We start from the raw sequence: 22455 nt of genomic DNA, 5'->3' as shown, positions 1-22455 counted from the left end.
GAATTTAATTATAAATATGCATCAGAAATCTTTTTTGCACCTTCTTTTTGTAGATTCATTCTAGGCAGATATACTAAGCATTGAAGAAAATCAGATCATTTTAGTAGTGCTTAAAAATAATATTTGATATTTTGTCTCTAATAATTTCCCCTGGCTTGTATTTGACATGGAATTTTGTTTTCACTTTTATGATTTACCTATTCTCTTTATTTCCACCAGGAGAAAGAAACAGAAGAAGAAGGTGTCAGGTGGCTTTCAGTTATATGCCTCAAAATGAAGATGAACTGGAATTAAAAGTCGGTGACATCATCGAAGTTGTGGGAGAGGTGAGCAGATCTTTAATGGAACATACACACATGCAGTTCTGAAATACCTTATGCCTGCTAAGTTTGTAGTGTTTTAAGATATAATTTAAACCAGGCATTTTCTTCTCTGATGTATTGATGTTTGGGTTAATGTTGGCAGTGAGGAGATGTGATTATTTGCTTATGGATTTTGTGAGGGGTTTTTTTACCTGTAGAACTTCTGCTGGTTTTACTCAAATCAGTTGACGCTTCTGAGTTCTGTTCAGGAAAAAAGCTCAAAGTTTATGCTACAGGGCTGTTGAGTTTATATCTCTGAAGAATGAAGATTGTAGCAGAAAAAGCTTTTCCCAGTTTTAGTAAGTCAGCCACAGGGAAGAATTATCTTTACAGAGTTAAACACATTTAAGAAATTTACTTGAAGCCCTCTGGGATTCAACCATGGCACTCACCTTTTGTCATCTTTCCCTGCAAATTTGAACAATTTCAGTTTAGTATAATTGGTTTAAAAAACCTACAACCAAACAAATTCTTTAGAGACTCAAGATGCACTTATCTTGGATGGAAATGAATGTGGAAAATGAATGCACGTCTCTTAGAATGATTGGGAACAAATTACGAAAGCTTGGACAGAGATACAGAAATTTTCTTTGCATGAGCAAATCTGGTTGCAGGATCAAGGAATGCTTTTAGCTACCAAAACCTTCTGTTTCATTCCATTGGATATTTTAGAAATATCTTGTTGAGCTTAATAGAATGAAGACCAAAATTCAAAATGCTGACATGAATCCTTTAAGTAGAGTGCATTCAGACTCTTAAAATATCTAAGACCTTAGTCTGCTCAGGCAGCCAATAAAAGGTGTGTTTCAGCATGTATCATTTTATTTGTAGGATTTTTTTCCCCTGTGACTCAGCAGCTAATAAGTGAACATTTATTTTCTTGTCAAGGATATATAATTAGTTTTCTTTTTCCAGCATCTGTCACTTGTCTGCATGACATCCAGCAATTTCTTATGAGAGACTAAATTCTCAGATCTGAATGTAAGAAGCTTAGTGATCACTGGTTTTCCTTTAACCTACCTGCACACGCCACCTCTGCACATTGTTCTTTCTGAAATCAGATGTGACGTGTCAGTTAGCTAACCTTATTCTGTCTGTGAGCAGAATTGTAATGAAAGATGTCAAAGTTGTAAGATAATTAAGAGCATATTTTGAAGACAATGTAAAGCCTGTTTTATAATGAGTTTCACAGCATCACATGAGCTGTTTTTTCCTGTGCAATTTTAAGTATATTTCACCTCGCATGGCCACACAAATATCTTCCGTCATTTGCCCTACTTAAAACTTTTAATTCTGTGTCTTTCAAGAGTATAGTGATGGAATAAAACCCATTCCTAGTATCCAGCCAACAAATTAACTTTACTGAATGGATTGTATGATTAAATAATTTAGATGAGACACTAGACTTCTCTTGTGAAATACATCTCTTATCGTCTTACAAATTTGAACAGCTTAATTATAAATAACAGATTTATTTAAATCCAAATGAGACTGAAAATGTTTGCATTAAAATGGAAAGCTGTACAACGATGAAAGTGAAACATTCCTGCACTTGCATGTGTGCTTATAGTTAAGGGCATGTTTTTTGAAACTCGCTTTGATTGCCAATTACAAACTTTATAGTCTTAAGCTCGTAACTGCACCTTGAATTGCTGCTGCTGCTGAAAAAAGCATTGATAGCTTGCTGACTCTAAGGTTAAAGAAAATATATTGTCTAGAGCTGCTTTTTTGATTGGCAGCGCTACAGAATGTCATACTGGAATTAGTTTTACTGTAGTATGGAAGAGGATTGTTCATGGTTATTTTGAACTGCTGGCTGAAGAACAGATGACATAGGTGAGGCCATGCCCACTTCAACCTTACGCATTACCTTGTTCTGTCAGCTACTGAAAAGTAAGCTCTGCCTCTGGCATCATGTAGTGCATTCATGCAATCTAGGACATTGTTTGACTCTTCCACATGGAAGTAGACCAGCTGGTGGAAGAGGGGAAATAAAAGAATTTAGAGAAAAAAAAAGTGTCATCACCTCAGGAAGCTGATACCAAGCAGGTGAATTTTTGAAACAGGAACTTTATTTGATGTGGAAAGCTGCACCAACCAATGTACTGATTTTATTGTGTATCCCTCTGCTTGTTTTTGATATAAAAAATATGGCGTCTTCAGTTATGAAAATGGAGCCTTTTTTGCAAGGGCCAAAATCATGTGTTAGTGTACAAAAAGACCCCAAATCAACTTAAAAAACCCCTTCCTACATAGGTGAGAACTATTGCAAAATATCAATTTTGTTTATTATCCCTCAAGATGAAAAACTGGATGATAGAATCTTCAGCATTATTTACAGTGGTTCAGTGGCTAATTGAAACATTAATGGTCATTCACTCTCCATTTAATTAATGGAGAAATGATCATTTACTCTCTCTTACTTTATCTTTTTGTTCATGAATAGAAGGTCTCAGATTCCCATAGGTAGTATCCTCCTGAGAAAACTGCATCAGTTGAATTATTTAGTTTTAAATTGGGTTAGATTAATATTTTCAAAGCTCTGAGGATTTCGGCTTAGTTCAAATCAGGTCCTAACTGACTTATGGCAAACTAAACCAGATATTGTTTACATCAAAATACTGCCTATATATCTTATGCAGGTATTTATCAAAAAATGTGTTTAAAATGTTGCTTATGGTTGACAACTCATTAAACTTTTCCTGTTGCAAAGAAAAGCTATTTCTTGTTGTACTGCGCTAATTTGGCTTTATCCTTAAATAAATGGGTTCTACTCTTCCTTGAGCTGCTTGAAGGTCACTGCCTTCAGAATGGCAGAAGGGAATGCAAATTTTTCCCTCAGCTTCCCAAGAGTGTTTCCTCAAATCCCCAGTGAAAATGGGTACCACTGTTATCACATGCTGAGGATATCACATGTTTTCTTTTCTCCCACCTCTGCTTTATGGTACTAACCAACACCTGAGGTGTAGTAATATCTAAAGCTGCCCCAGATACTTCTTCCTGATGCCAACAGACTGGATGAGATGCTTTTTGAAAGGATTATTATATTTGTGGTAGTGATAGATACTTTTGGAAATGCCTGTTGTGGCAGAAGTGATTTGAGGCTGTACAATGGACTGAAATAACTGCAAATGGGAGTTCTGAGGTACTAGGCTTGTCATCAGATAGATATCCTTGGAGGTTGTGTGTGTTCAGAACTCTGAGTTCCTTCCTATTTCTTCTAAATTGTTAGAAATTAATAAGATCAAACATTCATCACAATAGATTTAAATCTCATTGTTAAACTAGAGGTTTCCATAACTACACAGACACTGATACCCATGAGACATTAATTAAAAGACTTAAATTAAAAGTACATTTGAAACTAACGGGAGAAGCATTTTCATCATTGTTTGCATTCACATTTAATGTGTGATTGATAGTTTTTTGCTTGTCATTTTCCTAGCTCATTATCTATAACTCTAATTATAGTTGTCTCAAAATACCACTGTAACTAATTGTCTTTTTAAACACAGACATCAAAATTCCAATTAGTTTTCACCCTTAGACTTTCATGGAATGCCAAGCAATTAACCTGTAGCATCAGAGTAAGGACATTTGGCATATTGTTAAACTATTCTGAGCATGTTTTCATTTTGGATTAGTCTGTTGTCATTCTACTATATACCTTGTGTCCTCATCCTTCTGGGAAGTCAGTTTTTTGGCAATGTATATATAATGCACGGAGTTCAGCTCACAACGAAGTCTTTGACTGAGACATGCTGTAATACCACAGAGCATGTTCTTTGATTTTTAGTTAATATTGCCATATATATTACATGATCAATTCCTGTAAGTAACTCTTTTGAAATTGTAAAAAAGTAGACTGAATTTTTACAAATCTGCTGCTCCATTTGAGTAAGGTTGATCGGTTGGGGTTGGTTTTTTTTGTTGTTTCCAGGAACAGGGGATTGAGCTGGGACTGCTCTTGCAGTAACTTGTTTTGATAGCTGTAGAGTTAAAAGGGGAATACTTAATAGTGGCAAGACCATCATCTGTGCTACAAGTATAGAACTGTAAATGCTGCAAGAAAACAGCTAGGAATGAATGCTGAAGATCCATATACCTCAGTTACTTTTCTGTGAAATGCTGTGGTAAGGTATTTTTCCTGATCCTCTTCCTTCAGGTAGTTCCCAAGGACTTCTATGACTACTGCTTGTTTGGTTAGTTCATGTGGTAGGAAGCTTTTATGTGGAAATAAGGATGTAAATACCTCTGATTCTTTTTATAGAGTCATTCCAGTTCTATGTGATTGCTTTCTCTGCCCTTTAGTTTCTTACTTAGAAGCTGATGTTAAAAAAAACCCTACTGAACAAAAACCCAAACCACAAAAAAACTCAAACCAAAAAAATCCCAAAGCACATTTTGACATTGTAAAATAAAGAACTGTGAAGCTGAAAAAGTTCCCCTAATATAAGGTAGTTGTGCTGTTTTTAATTGTTCCCTTCTGTGCCAGAGTTAAGCAGAAGCTCAAGGGCTGGTTGATGTCTCATGGGTATGTCTCTCTCCACATGCACTCCCAAAATAAGCCATCAAGTGGCACTGTAGGCACCATCTTCTTCAGAGGTCTTGTTTCGAAAATTTGTTTTCCTGTTAGCCGTTAATAGGATTTGTTGATTTTGCCCCTTGGGAGTCAATGTTTTTAACTTCCTTTCAACATAATATTACTTTTATCCTTCAAGCTCAAGATCTTCCATTAGAATTTATAAAATAAAGGAGTTTTTCACTTTGCTTTCTCTGCTCTAGTTCTTTGTAAATCAAAAGAAAACTTGTTGACCTTGGGCTTCTCTCCTTCATCTTGCCTGCCTCTGGCATTGTGTTTATTCCTGATACTCTGTTTTAGATTTAACAGTACAGAAAGATTCCGTTGGTTCCAGGGAGACTTTCTTCCACCTGAAACCTTTCCCAACTCAAAGCCTCTCTGGTTTGCGCTAGCTGAGGTGTTAAGTAGTCTGCCAGCCTAATTGGCAAAGCTATAGGTTGTAGAAAGGCCTGTGGAACAGATGGATACAGGAGTTTATTGGAAATACACTGTAGATCAGTGATTCCAAAGAGATGAACATTTTAATCATTTAACAACTTTGGCCTATTAATTCTACTGCTAAGTTTAAGTGAACAGCTGTGTCAATCCTAGATATTCTGGCAAGCAACTGCTGGTAGATGGCCGCAGCTTTTCCTGCTCTCTTTGGTATGCTGTCCTGTCCTGAACTTAGAGGAATGGCTGCCCAGTTTCTTCAGTGGAAGGTGCTTCTAGGCTTGTAGCAACAAGGTTTGTTGTACTGCAGGTCAGGCTGATGCTCCCTGTAGAGCTTCTTTCTGTAAAGGAGGATGTTGCAGGTTTTATTTGCCTTGAAGAAAAAAAATGAAGAACATAAAAACATTTCTTTGCTTTTGGAGTATCTTAACGTTGTCGTCCTAGTGACCTACTAAAGTGATTTTCTTTTCTTTGGTTTCTCTTACAGAATAAACTGCATTCTTGGTCTGAAATAGAACTATCATGTTTGCCTGAAGGCTTGAACTGCTTTCATATTATTTTACTTCCCTTTTGTTTTTACTTTGAACATAGAGATAGGCTGATTTTGGTAAATCTTTGTTGATCTCTAAGCAGTTTAATGTCCAAGCATCTCTGTTCTCTTTTAAGAACTTCTTGTTTGTGTGCCTGAATGCCTCACCCGTATAGTTCTCTGTGTTATTTTCCCGTCTAATTCCATTGTATCTGTTTTGAACACTTCATTATTATTTCTTATTTATATTATTACTATTTTAAAGTAAAACTTAACTATTAAAACCTCTTACTCTCTTTCTAGTCTGGGTTATTGTGTGCTGGGATCTCACAATTTTATTAAATACCCATTTTCTAAAAAAGTAAAATATTGTATTTTGGATTATTTTCATCTTTATTTGATTTAATTTCCAAATGCCTCATTTGCATTAAAAAAAATGCTCTACTGATTGACTAATTAATTTAAAAACAAAATAAAAGTATTCATCATTCAATATGCAAAAAACCAAAACCCAAAGCCCAATGATATCTGAAGAACGTTTGTATGTTACATAATTATTATCTAGATTTAATTTCCCTTTAAATCCCAAGTGCAAGGATTCTTTATGGGATGCATTTCTCTAGAGAAGATACACTGTTCTCTCGTGATATTGTCATTTATATCTCGATCAATTGCATCCAGACATTGGACTGCATTTGCATCTGTCAGTGCCCCACACATGGCATTGACTGAGTTGCAGCTGGGTGTATGTGTATGTCCCTAAATATATGAAGTAATGAATTATCTTCAATTACTTTCCTTTATGTTGTTGCTCTTCAACTGTGGCATGACAGATATATTGGCAGCCTATGGGCTTGGCAAGGTGAGGATGTGTCATACCTCTCTGAAAAGCAGCAAATATATAACACACCAAATACATGTCTTGAAAATACCTTTAGCTGTAGCCCTTACGTTTGGAGATTGGGAAGATTATCCTTCTAACTCAAAATAAAAAGCTTTGTTTTCAGGATGAACTTATAATTTGTATGTAGGATATTATGAAGAGTAGATTTTTTTTTCTGATATGGGTACATGGACTGCTGAGTGAAATCCTCCTCTTTTTAGATTGGTCCAGCTTGGGCATAAATCAAGAACGAGATGGATAAATCCTTAAAGTACTTTCTTATAATAATATAGTAACAAATGTTATTGAGCGCTCAATACCTCCAGAGGTATTACCCCCAAGAATAATGGATTTTCATTTGGAAGGTTTTATTGGCTAGGAATTATTGCAGTATTTCAAACCATATGGTAATGGATTACCCCAATTTGGGATAACTAAATCCCAAGGGTGTTTTCATGTCTTCTCTATTTTATGGATTGATCTCTAACTGGTGTGTTTTGAGGCTTAAAGGTATGTAGCATGCAGCTATAATGTTTAAAAATACTTTAGGTTTTTGTTGCTTTTGATGAAAATTTCCTAATCTTTGGGAAGTTCAGTGTGACCTGAACGTCTGAAGTTTTGCTAACATGATTCTGCATTTTCTTGTTGGAAAATCTGGGTGTTGTTATAGGGTTTTTTTTAATACATACATTTAGTGAATATGATGTGATGCTTTCAAATAATTCATTCTTGTATCAGCTGGAAAACTTAAAATAAGCTAATGAATGCTGTGAGTAGATTCACATCTGATTTAGATTTACTTGTCTAAATATCGTTGCATGTGAGTATTACTATGCATATGCATAGAGATCCATACATAAACATACCACATAAGGAGTGCTACTCTTGAGGGAAGTGTTACCCTTGAGGGAAAGGTGGAACTGAGTGATATCGGTCACCTTACTTATGTCAAGTAAACTTAGCATCTTGCAAAGCAGGGATCTTGGGAACTGCATAAGTCAACTGCATAAGTGATTAATCTTCTGGTCAATCAGCTAATGCAGTTATGGTTTAATATTTAGCTCTAATCAATAGAGCCATCTGGGAACACTGCATTAGAAAAATTGAAATATAGCTCAAAGAGACTTGGCCACGTGCATTTTCTGTATCATGATCTATTGTGTAGAAATATTTAGAGGTATCATTTGTAGACTCTACTAAGTGTTGCGTGTCATGCAGTTTCAGTTTTCCATATGGTTTTTAATTTGTCTGGAGAGAAGAACAGGAAACATTACCTTTTAGAGAATTTGATAACTGCTTCCAAATTATAACAAATAATCAACCCAGGAGAAGAGAAAAAGTTGAAGATGACGAGAAAGCACAAGAGACACTTCTGAAATAACAACCATTGTTTTTATAGTGAAATTGTACATGTAGCTAAATTGAAAACAATTCAACCACTCCTCTCTAGTTTTAGGAAATATTTGCTTGTATTATTAAGAGATTTCTTTTGTAAGAACTTGAGAATCTTACAGATAAGTAATATGAAACAGATTTTTAAAAATAATAATTAACTAGTACTATTTAAGATGTGGGCTTGGTTTTTTAACAGTAAATATGAGTACCCTCAACTTGTAAAGCTTACTTTATTGTCATGATTTTTGTTGGGGGGTGGGAAATAGATGGGTCAAACATTGTTGAAGACTGATGTGTCACAGACTGACACTGTCCTCCTCTGCCATTTTTTTAGGAATGTCTGACAGGTTGAAAATATTTATCTGTCAAGGGTATGTTTAGCTAATGCATATAATAAGTCATTTCTTGCTATCCCATTGTAACCTAAAGGTGTTTGGTTTTAAAGGGCTGTCATTTCACTGCCTGTCATTGCTGTTCAATCCTGAATGGATTATACAGGAGGCAGTTTGTAATTTTTAAATGATGTTTTCTCTGGGGATTGGGCTAGAAAGTGTTCTGACCACATAATTATTATGTATTTCAGTTGCTCTTTGTAAATCAAGAGTCAAATATACACTAATACATTCTTTGTTCTTCGTAGATTTCTTTTATTAACACATCAATGATCTGGCAACATTCCTAATTTTTAAAATAGAGAATTTCTGATTTTGATGGAGAAAGCAGAATATTTTCATGATTTCTATTAAGAGACATACTTTAGATTCTCTCAATAGCTTTTTGCAGGCTTTTTTTTCACCCCATTGATTACTTAGGGAATCAAAACTCTTCTAATCTGCAATTCGCATCTATTAAGAAGATGGCCATGAATAGGAAGGAGTACAATGTGTGTTGAAAATCTGGTGATTGAACTGATATCCATAAAAGCTGAAATGTGCTCTCTAGTCATTCTTTTATCCTTTTATTTAATTCTTGTCCATGCTTCTGACTGAGGTCAGCACTGCTGACATTTATAGATGGGTGCTTGCATCTTTCTTGTTTTTCCTTAAATAAAAAGACATTTTAAAAAGACATGTTCTGGGTTGGAGCCTATGCCATGTGCTACTTATACCTGAAATTAATACAAACTGCTCAAAATCATTACTGTCAGTGTTATTGAAAATAATGTATGTAATATAACTGTAAAGTGTTGTTTATGTTAAAACACGGTCTTTTGATTTTGGTTTTGTCTTGGTGCAGGTGGAGGAGGGCTGGTGGGAAGGTATACTCAATGGAAAGACTGGCATGTTTCCTTCCAACTTCATAAAGGAACTATCTGATTCTGATGATGTTGGAGTATCCCAGGAAGAGCAAGTAAAGCCAAGTAAGGAAAAAACTGTCACTGATGTTCTGTGTATTTCTGTGTCTTTACCCCCTGACACACTGACAGGGTAGCACATTCTTATCTCTTGCTTGGAAGTGTTTTTAAATGCTGTGTTCTTAATTTATGCTGTGAAAAAGGTCAGATGACGATGATAAGTGTGTACTTGCAGTTCTACCTGAGTTGTAATATTGGCAATGCTTCGTGAGCCATGTTAAGACTTGCTGGCTGCAACAGACTTAAGAAGAGAGAAGGAAATGATGATTATTTGATTTGTATTTCAAAATGGATTACAAGATTTTTTTTTTGTTTTAGATGTGGAAACTGAGCAAAGTAACCAAACATCTACCATGTAGCTGTGCTTATTTAATTGAGGGATTAAAGTGCCATGCCTTCTATACTGACTCCAGTAGATTTAAGGATTCATAATTATTGGTGTGGGACATGCGGCACTTTTTCCCTCCAGGTGCTGAGCATGTTACTATCACCTTCGTCACCCACTGCCCCAGCAGCCAAAGAGAAAAAGGCCAGAACTGGGACATGGACTTTGTTCTCTCACTTAGAGTGGGCCAGTACTGCTGCAGGTGAAAAAGCATGTTTGGTAACTAAGTTTGCAATAGTATAAGCATGGTAGTGGGTTGTCCTATTTATAACTTCCCTTGGAGAATAACTTGATCAAAAAGTATGCTGTTATATGAAATGGACACTTGTTGGTCTTCATGTTTTTTCTGTTCTTCAAACAGATACACTTTTTATTTATTCAATGGTCAATTCTGAATCTCTAGTGAAAAGGAAAAAAAAAGTCAATTGTATTTACATATTTCAGGCTAATTCCACAACACCTGCCAAGGTCTTTCTGTTTTCAGCACTTCAAATATTCATTGCTATGTATTGTTCTTCTGAGATCTCTGAACAAGCAAAACCTTTCAGAGCTCCCAAGATCTTTGTGAGCTTATTTCATCTGAAATTTATTGAAACCTTTATAACTCATTCTGTCAATAAGAGATAGAAAGTTACAATACTTCCTTTTTTTAATCTTTTTTTTTTCATCTTGATTTTCCATTTACGGCAAATTTATCGTCTTTAGGAACTTATTTCTGTTGGATGGAATAAAGTACCTGACTTTCACAATTATGACAATTTTTTGTATTGTTTTTGCACTGGAATACCTGTTCATGTGTAGTGGCACTGGTGACCTAGTCTTGTGATAGGTGTTGCTAAAGGTACAGGTAATGTTCCTTCAGACTGGAGTGAAAATATTTTTAAGGAAAGTAACAATTTTAGTGTGATGGAAAGGGAAAAAGGGCATTAAATGGAGTTGTACATTTCAGTGAGGTTGAAAACTGTTTTCTATAACCTCTATATGCTATCATGACTTTTGTTCATTATAAACACAATGAGTCTTGGAAGAACTAATTATGTAGATGTAGTTTCAGCTCTGGATTCTGTAGTGTTTGATACTCTATAAATGCACAAGGTAAGTAATACTGTTCAGAACAGAATGCCCCAGTTTTATCTGTATGAATTAATTAATATACATTCCCCTTACTTTGGTAATATTTATTTTGTAATAAGCATCCTAAAGATAAATTTTAACAAAAACATATGTTGAGGTGTGTAAAAGCAGCCACAAAGCATTAGCTTTTGTCAATGACCATGACACATGCTTAGTCCAGACTCGGTTTTGTGTGCTGGTTCTGACCATTCGTGGAACCTAAAATGTGTGATACATGTGTTGAACAGATATCACTAACACAGATATTGATTTTGTCTCTTTAACCAAATTGAAGATAACTGTGGTTGAGAGATGGGTTTTCTTCTTTCTTGTGTATACTTTAACTCTTTGATGGTGCTTTGTGGCTGCTAAGATATGTAATAGCAAAGTAACTATAAGCCAAAATAACAACATAAACCTCCTCAGAGAGAGACAGGGACTCAAAGTATGTAGAGAGTTAATGCTTTTAAAATTTATTTTTCTTAAAGTAAAAGTATCAGTTTAAGAACTGCATTCCTCTAGCAGAATTATAAGAAATATGTACCAACTCAATATTTTCTATGTGGTTTATGTAATGAAGGGTCCCTTCCAACCCCTACCATTCCATGATTCTATGACAGGTGTTGCTCTCTAACACGTGGTGCTTTATGAGACTCTATTCAGATACACTGTATGGATTTGAAAATCTCCATAATGAGATTGCAAAAATTTGAGCAAGTTTATACAACTGACTAGGAACAGCAATCTCATTTTAAGTATTTGTGCTTAGTCTTACAACATAGCAATATAAAACCTAAACAAAGAATCCCTGGAAGATTTGGACATCAGGCTAGCACTACTGTTGAAATATCCTGACAACTCAAAAGGATGTACATTCATGCCTCTAGATCAACTGCTTCCTCAGTGAATGACAAGATATGACAGCACTTCAAGTCTGTAGTAACTCCTTTTTATTTGTCTGGAAATGTTGTTTGAATCATGGGACTTTATGAGGGATAAACTTTGAACATGAATTTAGATTGTCAAATTAGCATTCAGGTGTGAGGACCTGTACGTGATCATTGAACTGGAACCTTGGAGGAGCCCACTTAGGTTCTACACAGCTTCTAGAGGGACCTAGAAAGGGTTGGATTGTGACTCGACAGTCTTGTGCAGCAACCTTGAGCTCTTCAGCCTAGATTGTAAAATGGATAAGGTAATATTTGGCAAGTTACTGTGTAACTTGTGACAGCAGCAGAGTGGGGTGTCTTTGGAGAAGGGGCACTGTGCTAAGACAAGAGGATTTTTTAGTTAATAGTTAAATTTAGTGCTTTGGTTAAACTCAGTTGAACTTGGTCTTTTAATGACATTTTACTGACCCTCTATAAAGAGAGCCCTTTTGGAAGGGCAAACGTAATTTTTTGTGATTTTTTTGTGGAAGAAATACAGAAGAGAAAAATGATATCACCTGGGTTTTTAGGAATATGGCTAATAAAAATGTGTATTTCTCTAAATGTGTATTTTGGTTATGGCCTATACAGGCCAAATGGGGATAGAGGTGTCTGATTTTATTGGTTTTGTTAAATACATGGAAATTTTATGGCAGACTAGAGTAAATGGCCAGAAAGAATTGTCTTTATTTCTTTTAACAGTCTGCCATAGAGTAAACGTAGAAGATTTTTCAGAGCAAAAAGTTCCTAGTTTTAAACTGTCTAGTGCTAGTTTTAGAAGTGCCTAAATATTTCTGACTACTGATAGTGGGACTTAGCTTGCCTCTTAACTTGAAAGAGTTGAGAACTGGTGCTTCCCCTCAGACGGTGGATGCTCAAGAGATTGGAAAGTGAGACTGCTACAAGATCAAAAAGTTGTGGGTTGGAAGTTTGTTTGTTTTTAAAGTATTTGTCCCAGCTGTAGGGTGACTGCCAAGGCATATTTCAGAATGTAAGTACGAGCAGGTACTCTTAGGTAGATTACAGTTCCTTGTCCTTTCAAGCATCCTCTTAAATGGAAACCCTACTTTTCTTTAACTGACTGTTATGGCATGAACCAGGAGTGTGCATTGTAATTTTATTACTATATTAAATGGATAAATTAATAGAGCGATTATTTTTTGATTTCTCAGCTATGTAGTATTCTAAGAATATTTTCAATACCACATCTTGTCATTACAGCCTGTTGAGAAGCAAAAAGTGATGTAGTCAAATTAATCATATCTGAGATAATCACGACACAACATTAAGGAGACAAATTCAGAAGCATTTTAATATGTTTATGGCAATGTCGTTACAACATTTAAAAGTGGCCTTTTATGTCTTGCTGTCTCTTGTATGTGTCTGTTCAGGAATTTCTAGGCTTCATGATATGTATCAACTATTTACAGAATGTTTTAGTGATGGCCACTGAGAAGTCATGACTGCTGGAGTTAGAACCAATGATAGACTCATCAACCGATGGTTCAATCAGTTGAGTTCTTAAAACTTTAGATGTCCATTACCATCTCTTGGCTTTCCTCAATGTTCTGAAGCTAAACAAAGCTTTATCTTAGAAATTTCTTAACTGTTGTTTGACTGTTTTAATAGCATTCTTTTAATGCTATTTTGTAAAAACAAGTTGGAAAGATGGATTTGTGGCTTTTTTGCTTCCTCGTTATGTAAAAATAAGACAAGGAAGAAGTTTTGTTGTTAATGAAACTGCAAAAACAAAGAAACGGCTTCCTACAACACATAAATCAGTTTAACTTTATATTTTCTGTAAATGAAACAGAATTATATGCAGGGGGGGAAAAAATAATACATTTTTGGTACCAAAATGGGTGTCATGCTCTGTTGAGACAATTCACATGTACTCTCTATTTTGCTATAAAATTTTACTGAAGACATTTATTTTTATGATAGTATACCTAGGTGAGACTGACAACACACTGATGTTGATAAACTCTTGGGCTTGCCTGGGTACCTTGAGTTTGGAAAAAACCCAACACACAAAACACCTCAGCTGCTCATGACTTTGAAATTTCCTTCACTTGAATTTCATATCCTAAATGTCATAGCATGAATTATCTTGTGACCAAAGAAAATAAGTGAAAGAAATTAATGGTTTTGATAATAAAAATGTTACCTTAAAGGTCTAAGATTAAAAGTGGGATTTGTGTGGGTTTTTTGTTGTTTTATTGTTTTCTTTTTTAATTTTAGTATATTGTTTTGGTTAATGTGTGCCAAGTTAAACACCTGATTAAGCTATTGTCTGAAAAACTATTGATTCAGGCTTTAGTGTCCTATCCCTTCAACTAAGAATTGTTTAAGATCAATTCCCCGGTCCAAAACATTTCTAATAAGTCATCTTTCAAAGATGCAGTATTCCTGATGCTCACAGGATCCTGGTATATTAAAGAAAAGTGAGTATTTCATTGCCCTGTTTGGATGTCAGCTGTGCTTGTTCGAGTGCACTACATCTGCATCAGGAGTGTTGAGCCACTGTGAGTACATCATTGCAGTAATAATTTTTTTCAGACTTTTCCTGCGCTCTGCGAGGAGACTAAGACAGACAATTTAATTTGCAAGTCTCACAACTTGATGGACAACAGACAAAACCTAAGAAAAAAACATTCTGTTGTACATTGTAAAGAACAGCTTTAGCAAAATCATGAGATTCTTTTATCTGACATACATGCAGTAAGAATACTTTTAACTTCATGTACAATCAGATAATTTTGTTAATATTCTCGTTGTTTTGCTAATGAGGCTTTAAAAATGTTAGTGACTGAAAATACAGATTAAAACCTCTTCCTTTCCCTTCTTTTTACCACCATTCGATCTCTTCACCCCCACCCTGCCCCTTCTCTTTTTTTTTTTGTCTTTCCTTCTCTTGCCTGCTGTCAGGAAAATCTGCCTTTGAAGGGACAATTCTGTACAGAGTGGCACCGTCAAAGATTGCCAGCTACAGACGCTATAACAGTGAGTGTGTTTCAAAATCAACAAGCAATAGCTTTAGTCCTCTGTACTTGTTTATCTACACTTGTAAAACCTGCCACTGCTACTTACTCAATGGCTACTCTACATGCATATATCTGTCTGTAAGCTAAAGTCAGTTTGCTGCTGATGAACTGCCCAGCCTTAATGCAATGAGAATGCACTCCTTCCTTCTGTGCATGTGTATGTTATATGTCCACATAATGTATGTGTGTAAGCCCGCAATAAATTGTGAATTACATTGGATGTTTGGGTCTCAGCTATGGATAGAAATTAAGACCATTTAGTCCCATAATTTTTGCCACCTGAAACATGAAGCCTGTTGGTAGTAACCACAAATCTTCGAATTAGAAATCCTTCTGCTCTAAAAATAAAGTTCCCATTGTGATTGCTGAATCCATAAAATATGCTTTGCTTTTCTTAGAGAACATTGTGGGGTTTGTTTTATTTGGGTTTTCTGGGTTGTTTTATTTTGTGTTATGCTCGTGTTTTAATTTTTTTAAATATTACTGCATGCCCTTCATTTGGCATTCTGTCTTTGACAGCTGTTACTCACAGTATTTTGGCTGATAAGTTTGTTCTGCCAAAGAGAGTAAAAGATATAAAACTACTTTCGTTTCATGTTCAAGTTTTTGCCTTCTGGGTTTTGGAAGCAGGTGAACATGCTGCTTTTCATATGCTTTTACCTACCCTGTTAATACATAAGAAGAGAGGGTATTATGCCAGATGCAATACAGAGGAAGCAAGGAAGACAGAAATCTGTCATTCCACCTGCTTCTTCATAAAGAAATCCAGCAGAAAGAGATCCTACAAAATCACATTCAGTGTGACTAAGTACAGTGTTCAATCCTGTCCTCTGGTGAACAGGATGTTGTGCTAACTTTGGCATCTGCTTTCATTCCAGGCAGCTTTCTCTGGAGAAGATGCAAGCTGTGCTGCCTTTCTTCCTCCTTTCTGGGTGGGAGTGGTTGTGCTCCTGCTTCTTAGAACTTCTGTCATGCATGTTCACAGTGAAAGATGAAGCAGTTGAAGTGGTAGTCTTCTGATAATTTATACTTAGGCTCTTTTTTAAACAAAAATCTTTGTGAATGTGCAGCTCTGAGTATTTCTTTGTGGAAAAGTATTTCCCTGTCTATCAGAATTCATCTTCTCTGCAACTCTTCTCAGACTTCCAACGAAACTCTTGCTATGCTTGGAGTAGAACATGTGGTGGGTCATCATCACATTTTTCTGCTGCTTCTCACCTTGTAGTCTTCATGACTACTTATGAATCACTCAAGTTTCGTGCTGGATGCAGAGTTCTTAGATCATTATGTCCTGAATCCACCTACCTATCTATCTGATGAGCATAGTAAGGATTTCTGAAGTAAAACTACTGTATGCTTGATTTTTTACTTTAAGATCTAGCTTCACATCAGATGCAAGGTCTGCTTTCAGACCCTTTAATTTTACGTTATTAATCTTTCTGGGCAGTGACACCACAACATTACCTTCCAACATTCTCCAGAAATCTGCTCTCCATGCCTAGCCCCTTTTTCATTAAGAGCTAAATGGCTTTTCACCTTTTCTCAAGTAATTTAGGGTGAGCCTAAGTGAAATCAGGAACTTCTCAGTCACCTTTCCAATTGTGCTAGAGTTTTGCATTTAGTTCTCATTATTAATGATACTGGCCCATAATTGTGCCATGTCACAGAAAATAATTTTAATCAAACTGATTTCACAGAGTGCAAGATTGGATGAGTATCTACAGGTATGCTTGACAACCAGCTGCAAGACAGCTTTTAACACTCAGTAGACTCACACAAGTTGCTTTGGGCAAACACCCCTCTGAATTTGTTTTTTAAAGGCCACAATAGATGTCTTGTTTAATACTACCTCCCTTGGTGTTTAACTGAGACTTGTGTGGTTTTTTTCATGCTGCAGAGGTATTTTTCTTTCTCTGGTAAACTGTATCTCAGAAGGCCAAGTGTTCAGGTACATTTGTGGTCTATTTGTAGCTTATTGGGTTGGAATTGTGACTGAAGTGGGTGGTTCATAAAATCAGGTCATCTGGGGAAGTTTTAAACAAAATGAGGGTTGTCATTGTTGATTTTATCAGGAGATGTTATCTGCTAAACAAACGTAGAAAAAGGAGGGTTCCTTATTCTTCCAGCTACATGTATTGGCAGCTCACTTCCTGCATACTCATATTCTTTCAGAGCTGGCTTAGGAAGGTGTGGCCAACTCCTTCCGTTTCATATCTCACCTATGGTCCTTATTTTTAGACAAATATCCATGTGGTTATGTCTTCAGTAAGAATAATTTGGAGATGTTCAACAGAATACTTTTCATTTAGAAGTATCTGTTTAAAACAACTCAGAGCTGTTCTGATTTCAGCTTTCTGATTTCTCCATAAATTAAGCTCAATCCAATTCATAGCTTTAGATTAGTTACACCCAAAGGGTGCTTAGTTTCGCCTCTATCACACTGCATGAAGCACTGCCCAACTTTTGAAGCAAGCTTAGAGCTTTTACTTTTCAAACATATGCTTCGTGCTAAATACTTTTTACTTTGAAAGCCATTTTGCAACTGCTGTGTTTGAAAGATATTTTCTTACTTAACCAAGGCCTGTAATAGCTAATTGCTGTCGAATTAGTGTGTAGCTGCTTTCGGAGATACCTTCCACTGAAATATGCAAGATTGTCTCCTGCATAAACACTCAGCCTTGCCTTCACATGCTGACATGGCTTTTTTGGTCATTAGGTATGCCAGGCTCTGCTCAGCAGTAATTCCTTTGGCATTCTGCTTCTCAACCTGCTGTCGGAATATCTTTGCTACTGCATATGCTGGGCGAAGAGGGACACACAGTAACAAGAAATTACTTATTTGTCATTTGGTTGATCACAGCCTTCTTTTCTCTCATTCTGCAGCTTTCTTGCACCTCCACAAAAAAAAAAAAAAAGAAAAGCTTCTTGGATTTCTAATTTTAAAAAAATTTTACTGGTTTAATTTCTTTTTCTTCCTTCACTTTCTTTTTCTTCGAAGATACTATTACTGAGGAACAGGGCAGATACAGTGCTTGATTTGACAGATATTTGCCTCTCTTTCCTTATGTGTGGATCCACTATGCTGTCAGTAATAGATATTAGATATAATGGAAGAAGATGAGACAGGATCGTTGAAACAGAAATATTCGTGAGTAACCTTCATTGTGTTTTCTATTGCTCCACCACTTTTTTTTTTTTTCCTTTTCTTTTTCTCTTTTTACCCTGTCCCTGATCATTTAGGAACTATGGCTGGTTGGAGTTCCAAGAAATCAATGTGTTTGATGTATTTATGACATTGTTAACCCCATTTAAGAATGTCTGAACGTGAGCAAAGTTACATGAGAAACCCAAATGTGGGTTTTAACACTTCCGAAGAGAGGACAGTTAAAATATTTTATTTCACTTCAACTTCTTATAACTTATTTACAAAGAACATATATTAAATACACAGCTACTATGATGAAAAATAACATCTGAGAAGGAACAATGCTAAAACTGGATGAGGGAAGTTATCGTGATGCCTGTTTTCTGGAGAACAAATGTACAGATGGCAAGGGATGTGGGGTGGTGGGCTGAAGAATTATATGTTAACTGGGTTGAAACACATTCAATACTTCCATTGGTTCAGACTCCCACTACCAAGTGGTTGTCCATGAGTCTCACAGAAGACTGTTTTTTGCTGAGTGACAGGTAAAGAATCCTTTTGATTGTGGTTGCTTACCCATCCTTTCATGTGTCATAACATTGGTCCTGTACTTGGTGAGAACATGGATGGTGAAAAAGTAGATCCAAAATGAAGACAATGATAGTACAGTTGTAAAGCTCCTGAATGAATGATTGTTTCTATTCGCTTTTACAGTACTCTGGGGAAATTGCTGGGGATGAGGTGAAGCCACCAACTTCTGTATTGATGGCTCTGTGTTCATGTTGCGGAGGATGCTTGCGCTGCATTGCCCTTAATGCATGTTGCTAATGTGGTGCTGGACACCGCTCCCCTCTTCCCTGCATGATTTCTTGTGTGAGCATAAAAATATTGGGGCTATTTCTTATGTGGGAAGAAGTGTTGTAAAAGCAATGCTGAAAAGACAAATGTTAGATTAAACAGGTACAGTTCTTCAAGGAATATAACTGAGACTAACAAATTGTGACTAATATTGAAATAGCCTGCCTCAGACATTTGTACATGTATAACCACTGTTAGTAAAGAAGCATAAATTTGTTTTCTAAAAGCATGAATTTATTAGCCTTTAAACTATGAAGAATCAACGTGGCTTTGTTCTAGGATTATATTTAAAATCAAAGTTCCTTCTGGTTTTGATTTTTTATGATACTATGGAATGCTATTGGTGATGGTTTCAACAAAATACAGGACTTTGATAGAATGCAAGGTCAAAATATATACCTCATAGGCTGTGGTATTCTATCTTGGACAACATGTAAGGAAAAGGAAGAAGGACAGTTCCTTTCTCATCTACCGCAATTGCCATGTATGACTGTACCTTCTTTGTCATTCAGATCAGTCACTCGACATTCGACGCTGTTATTCTCTAAATAGAAAGAAAGGATATATTTCCCCTCACCTTCCTTCCCTTCCATAAAAGACAAAAATCCCAATAAGCTCCATTTACACAATTTTTTGTTTTATTAAACACAGTTGACGATTTGTCTCTGGCTGCCAGACCAAATCAGAAGATTCTTTGCATTGTCTCAGGTGTGTGCCTGAACAGCTGACCTTTACATCACTTAACAGAGCTGAGATGTTCTTAGAGGGCCGAAGTATCATTAGTTTATACATTGTGGTTCATCTTTTGTCCAGTGCCATACATTGTCTGCAGAGAGAACAATCCAGAATAAAGAACAAAATCAAATTGCTAAATAACAGCTCAAAATAGAAAGCTCTGTAGAGCTCACAATGTATTCCCCTTTTTTTCCTGCCATTTTAAGCTATTTAGAAACATTTGTTTCCTACTTTGAATGGAGTTAATTTTATCACAGCTTTTTATTTTTGTTTTAACAGCTTTAGTTTACACAGCCCTTTATCATCCCTAAATATCTTTCTGATTTAGAATCCTGGTTTGATGCCAATGCATCTCTGTGACCATTGGTGAATTAAGTCTGATGTTGTGGTCTCTTTTTAATCCCTGTTTTGGTACATTTCAGAATGTTGTTCTCAAAAGACCTGTAAATGGCATAGGAGAAGTGTAGTGTGTTTGAAATGTCTTGAGAAAACTAATCTCTTGTATAGACTCATAGAGGAAAAAATGTGTGTGAAGTGCGAAATTCATCCAGACAGTGTTGTGAGAATTTATTCTTCATGAATGCTAAATTATCTTGCATTTGTAAGAAGCATGAAGCAACAGAGAATCTTAGAGCTCCGAGTATTTTTAAATAGCCGTATGTCAGTAGTCCCATGTCTTGTTCCAGCCAAAAGTTGGTAATGCTTGGCTCCTAAGAATTTTAACTTCTCCCTGTTGATGCTGCCCATGTTCAGATTTTATGGAGCTTATCATAAAACTGCACCCAACACTCAGATTCGAGTTGTACCTTGTGGTGTTTTAAATGATTCAGCAACAATAAATCTGGGTAAAAGAATAGTGTATTTGTATATAGAGCTAGAAATGGGAAGTAACACCCCCAAAAGGCGTATGTCCTGACAAATTTTAAAGATTTGGAAAAATTTCCTACTATTAGGACTGGCATGATAGTAGGCACATTAGTGAGCACTTTGTTGATGCTATGTTCTTAGCTTGTCAGCTCTCCAAATGCTGACAGAGAGCTGACAGATTCTAGAAAAGTTGCTGTTAAAAAACAAAAAAAATAATTGTGAGAGGCCTGACTACTGCAACTTTTATCCTGTCCTGGCTATATTTGAAGTATTTGATAACTAGACTTAAAAGAAAATCAATATGTGCTCAGTGTTTCTGAGGACAGCAATTTGCTAAGCTGCTGGCCTTACCTTAGTGTTCAAGTTCATCGCTCTACCACAGCTGTTTCAGACTGTGTGGATGTATTGCAGCAGATGACTATACCAACTGAAATGCTTTGCAGTTTTTAATGCTCACTTAGCAACCTGATGTCCCTGCTAACTGTATCCTTTCTTGAAGAAAATTTCATTTTTAAAATTCATAACCTGATCATCTAGATCACCCAGGTTCCCACTTGGTTCCCAGCTGTATCTGTATTGTTTTTGTCTTTTGGGGAAACCATGTAACACACTGTGTTTTCCTACTAAGCTTTTTGCAGTAGTGGCAAAAAAAAGGCCATGAAAATCTGAAGAGAAAAAAAAAATGAGGATAGTTGGAAGAGGGACATTTTTCCATTTTTAAGAGGTGAGGTCACCTCAGCCACCAGCCATCCCTTGCTTCTGTAGGCTGGGCTAGGGAGGCCAGTGCAGCTGCACTTGTCAGTATTGCTCTGGAAGAACTGCTGACATGTATATGTTGATGTAATATATATATGTATCACGGAACAACCCAAATAAAGGAGAGGGTAGAATTTGTCAGGCAAGGGTAGAGATAGTGTTTCAAATCCTTGCTTGCAAGTTCTTTTTCTGTGCAAAGGAGAAGTGTGTATCTGATGTATCTTGGGAGAAAGGTAAGGGAGTTTCGTTATCATATCTTGAAAAGAGTAAAAGCATGCTAGATTATTTTCTGCAAGACTGTCTTGTACTTAAATAGAAAAAAAAATAAGCGATGCATCATTGTTTCTTAACATTACTGCACATCTTCATTTTATCTAATTTGTTCCCAGTTTCCACTGGATATAGTCCACCTCTTCTGTCATCTTTGCCTCTTGTCCTCAGCTATAAAGTGAGAAGAGCAATAAATAGACTAGTTCTTCAAAAAGCCAGGGCTTTTGTTCTTATTTATTTCTTTATTTGAGTCCAGGGGGCTCCTCATTTTTTGTCAGCCAAAAAACAATAAATTATATCATTTTCCCAGTTGATTGGGAATAATTCTTTTAACTTTGAATGAGCTATGTAAGGCTGGCCTATGTATCCAGCCACTTGAATGCAGTTCAGTTTGAACAAGCATCACTTTAGTGCATTCTGTGACAGCAGAGAGAATGAAATAACTCTTGGATTATCATCAAGCACAGATGAGTGATTCTAAGGAAATTTGTTGTAAGCCTCAGGTGAGGTTTCTGATACAAGATGTATGTCTCAAGACAGAAGAGTGGCCATAAAAGATGAAGATGCAGCAATAGAAAATAAATGATGACACAGAAACAAAAGCTTAATCTTTATTGGAGCCCCTGAGGTTTCTAATCTCTCTTTCATGTAAGTTTCAAAGATCTGGTGTCCATGTGAGACCTGTGAAGTAACTGCCATAATTACTTCATATTTTACTTCTATCCACTCACCAAGGTCCAAGTCCTTTTCTCCCACAATCAGTGGTGCAGAAAACCTTTTTTAACTGTTTATTTTAAAGATAGCTTTTTCAGGGAG

At 36.1% G+C, this 22455-nt stretch overlaps 1 protein-coding gene across 2 annotated transcripts in view; it reads left to right on the top strand.

Moving 5' to 3' along the window:
* SH3KBP1 (SH3 domain containing kinase binding protein 1) overlaps nt 1-22455 on the top strand; it is a 221619-nt gene that overhangs the window by 109111 nt on the left and 90053 nt on the right. For both annotated transcript variants that reach the window (XM_061999392.1, XM_061999401.1), the window contains 2 exons: nt 220-326; nt 9420-9543. In XM_061999392.1, coding sequence (XP_061855376.1) covers nt 220-326; nt 9420-9543 — 231 coding nt within the window. The remainder of the gene's footprint in view (nt 1-219; nt 327-9419; nt 9544-22455) is intronic.

Source organism: Colius striatus, chromosome 1, assembly GCF_028858725.1.
Source record: "Colius striatus isolate bColStr4 chromosome 1, bColStr4.1.hap1, whole genome shotgun sequence".
NCBI classification, from domain to species: domain Eukaryota; kingdom Metazoa; phylum Chordata; class Aves; order Coliiformes; family Coliidae; genus Colius; species Colius striatus.
The sequence above is the reverse complement of the archived record's forward strand: the minus strand, read 5'-3'. Positions and strand labels throughout refer to the sequence as shown.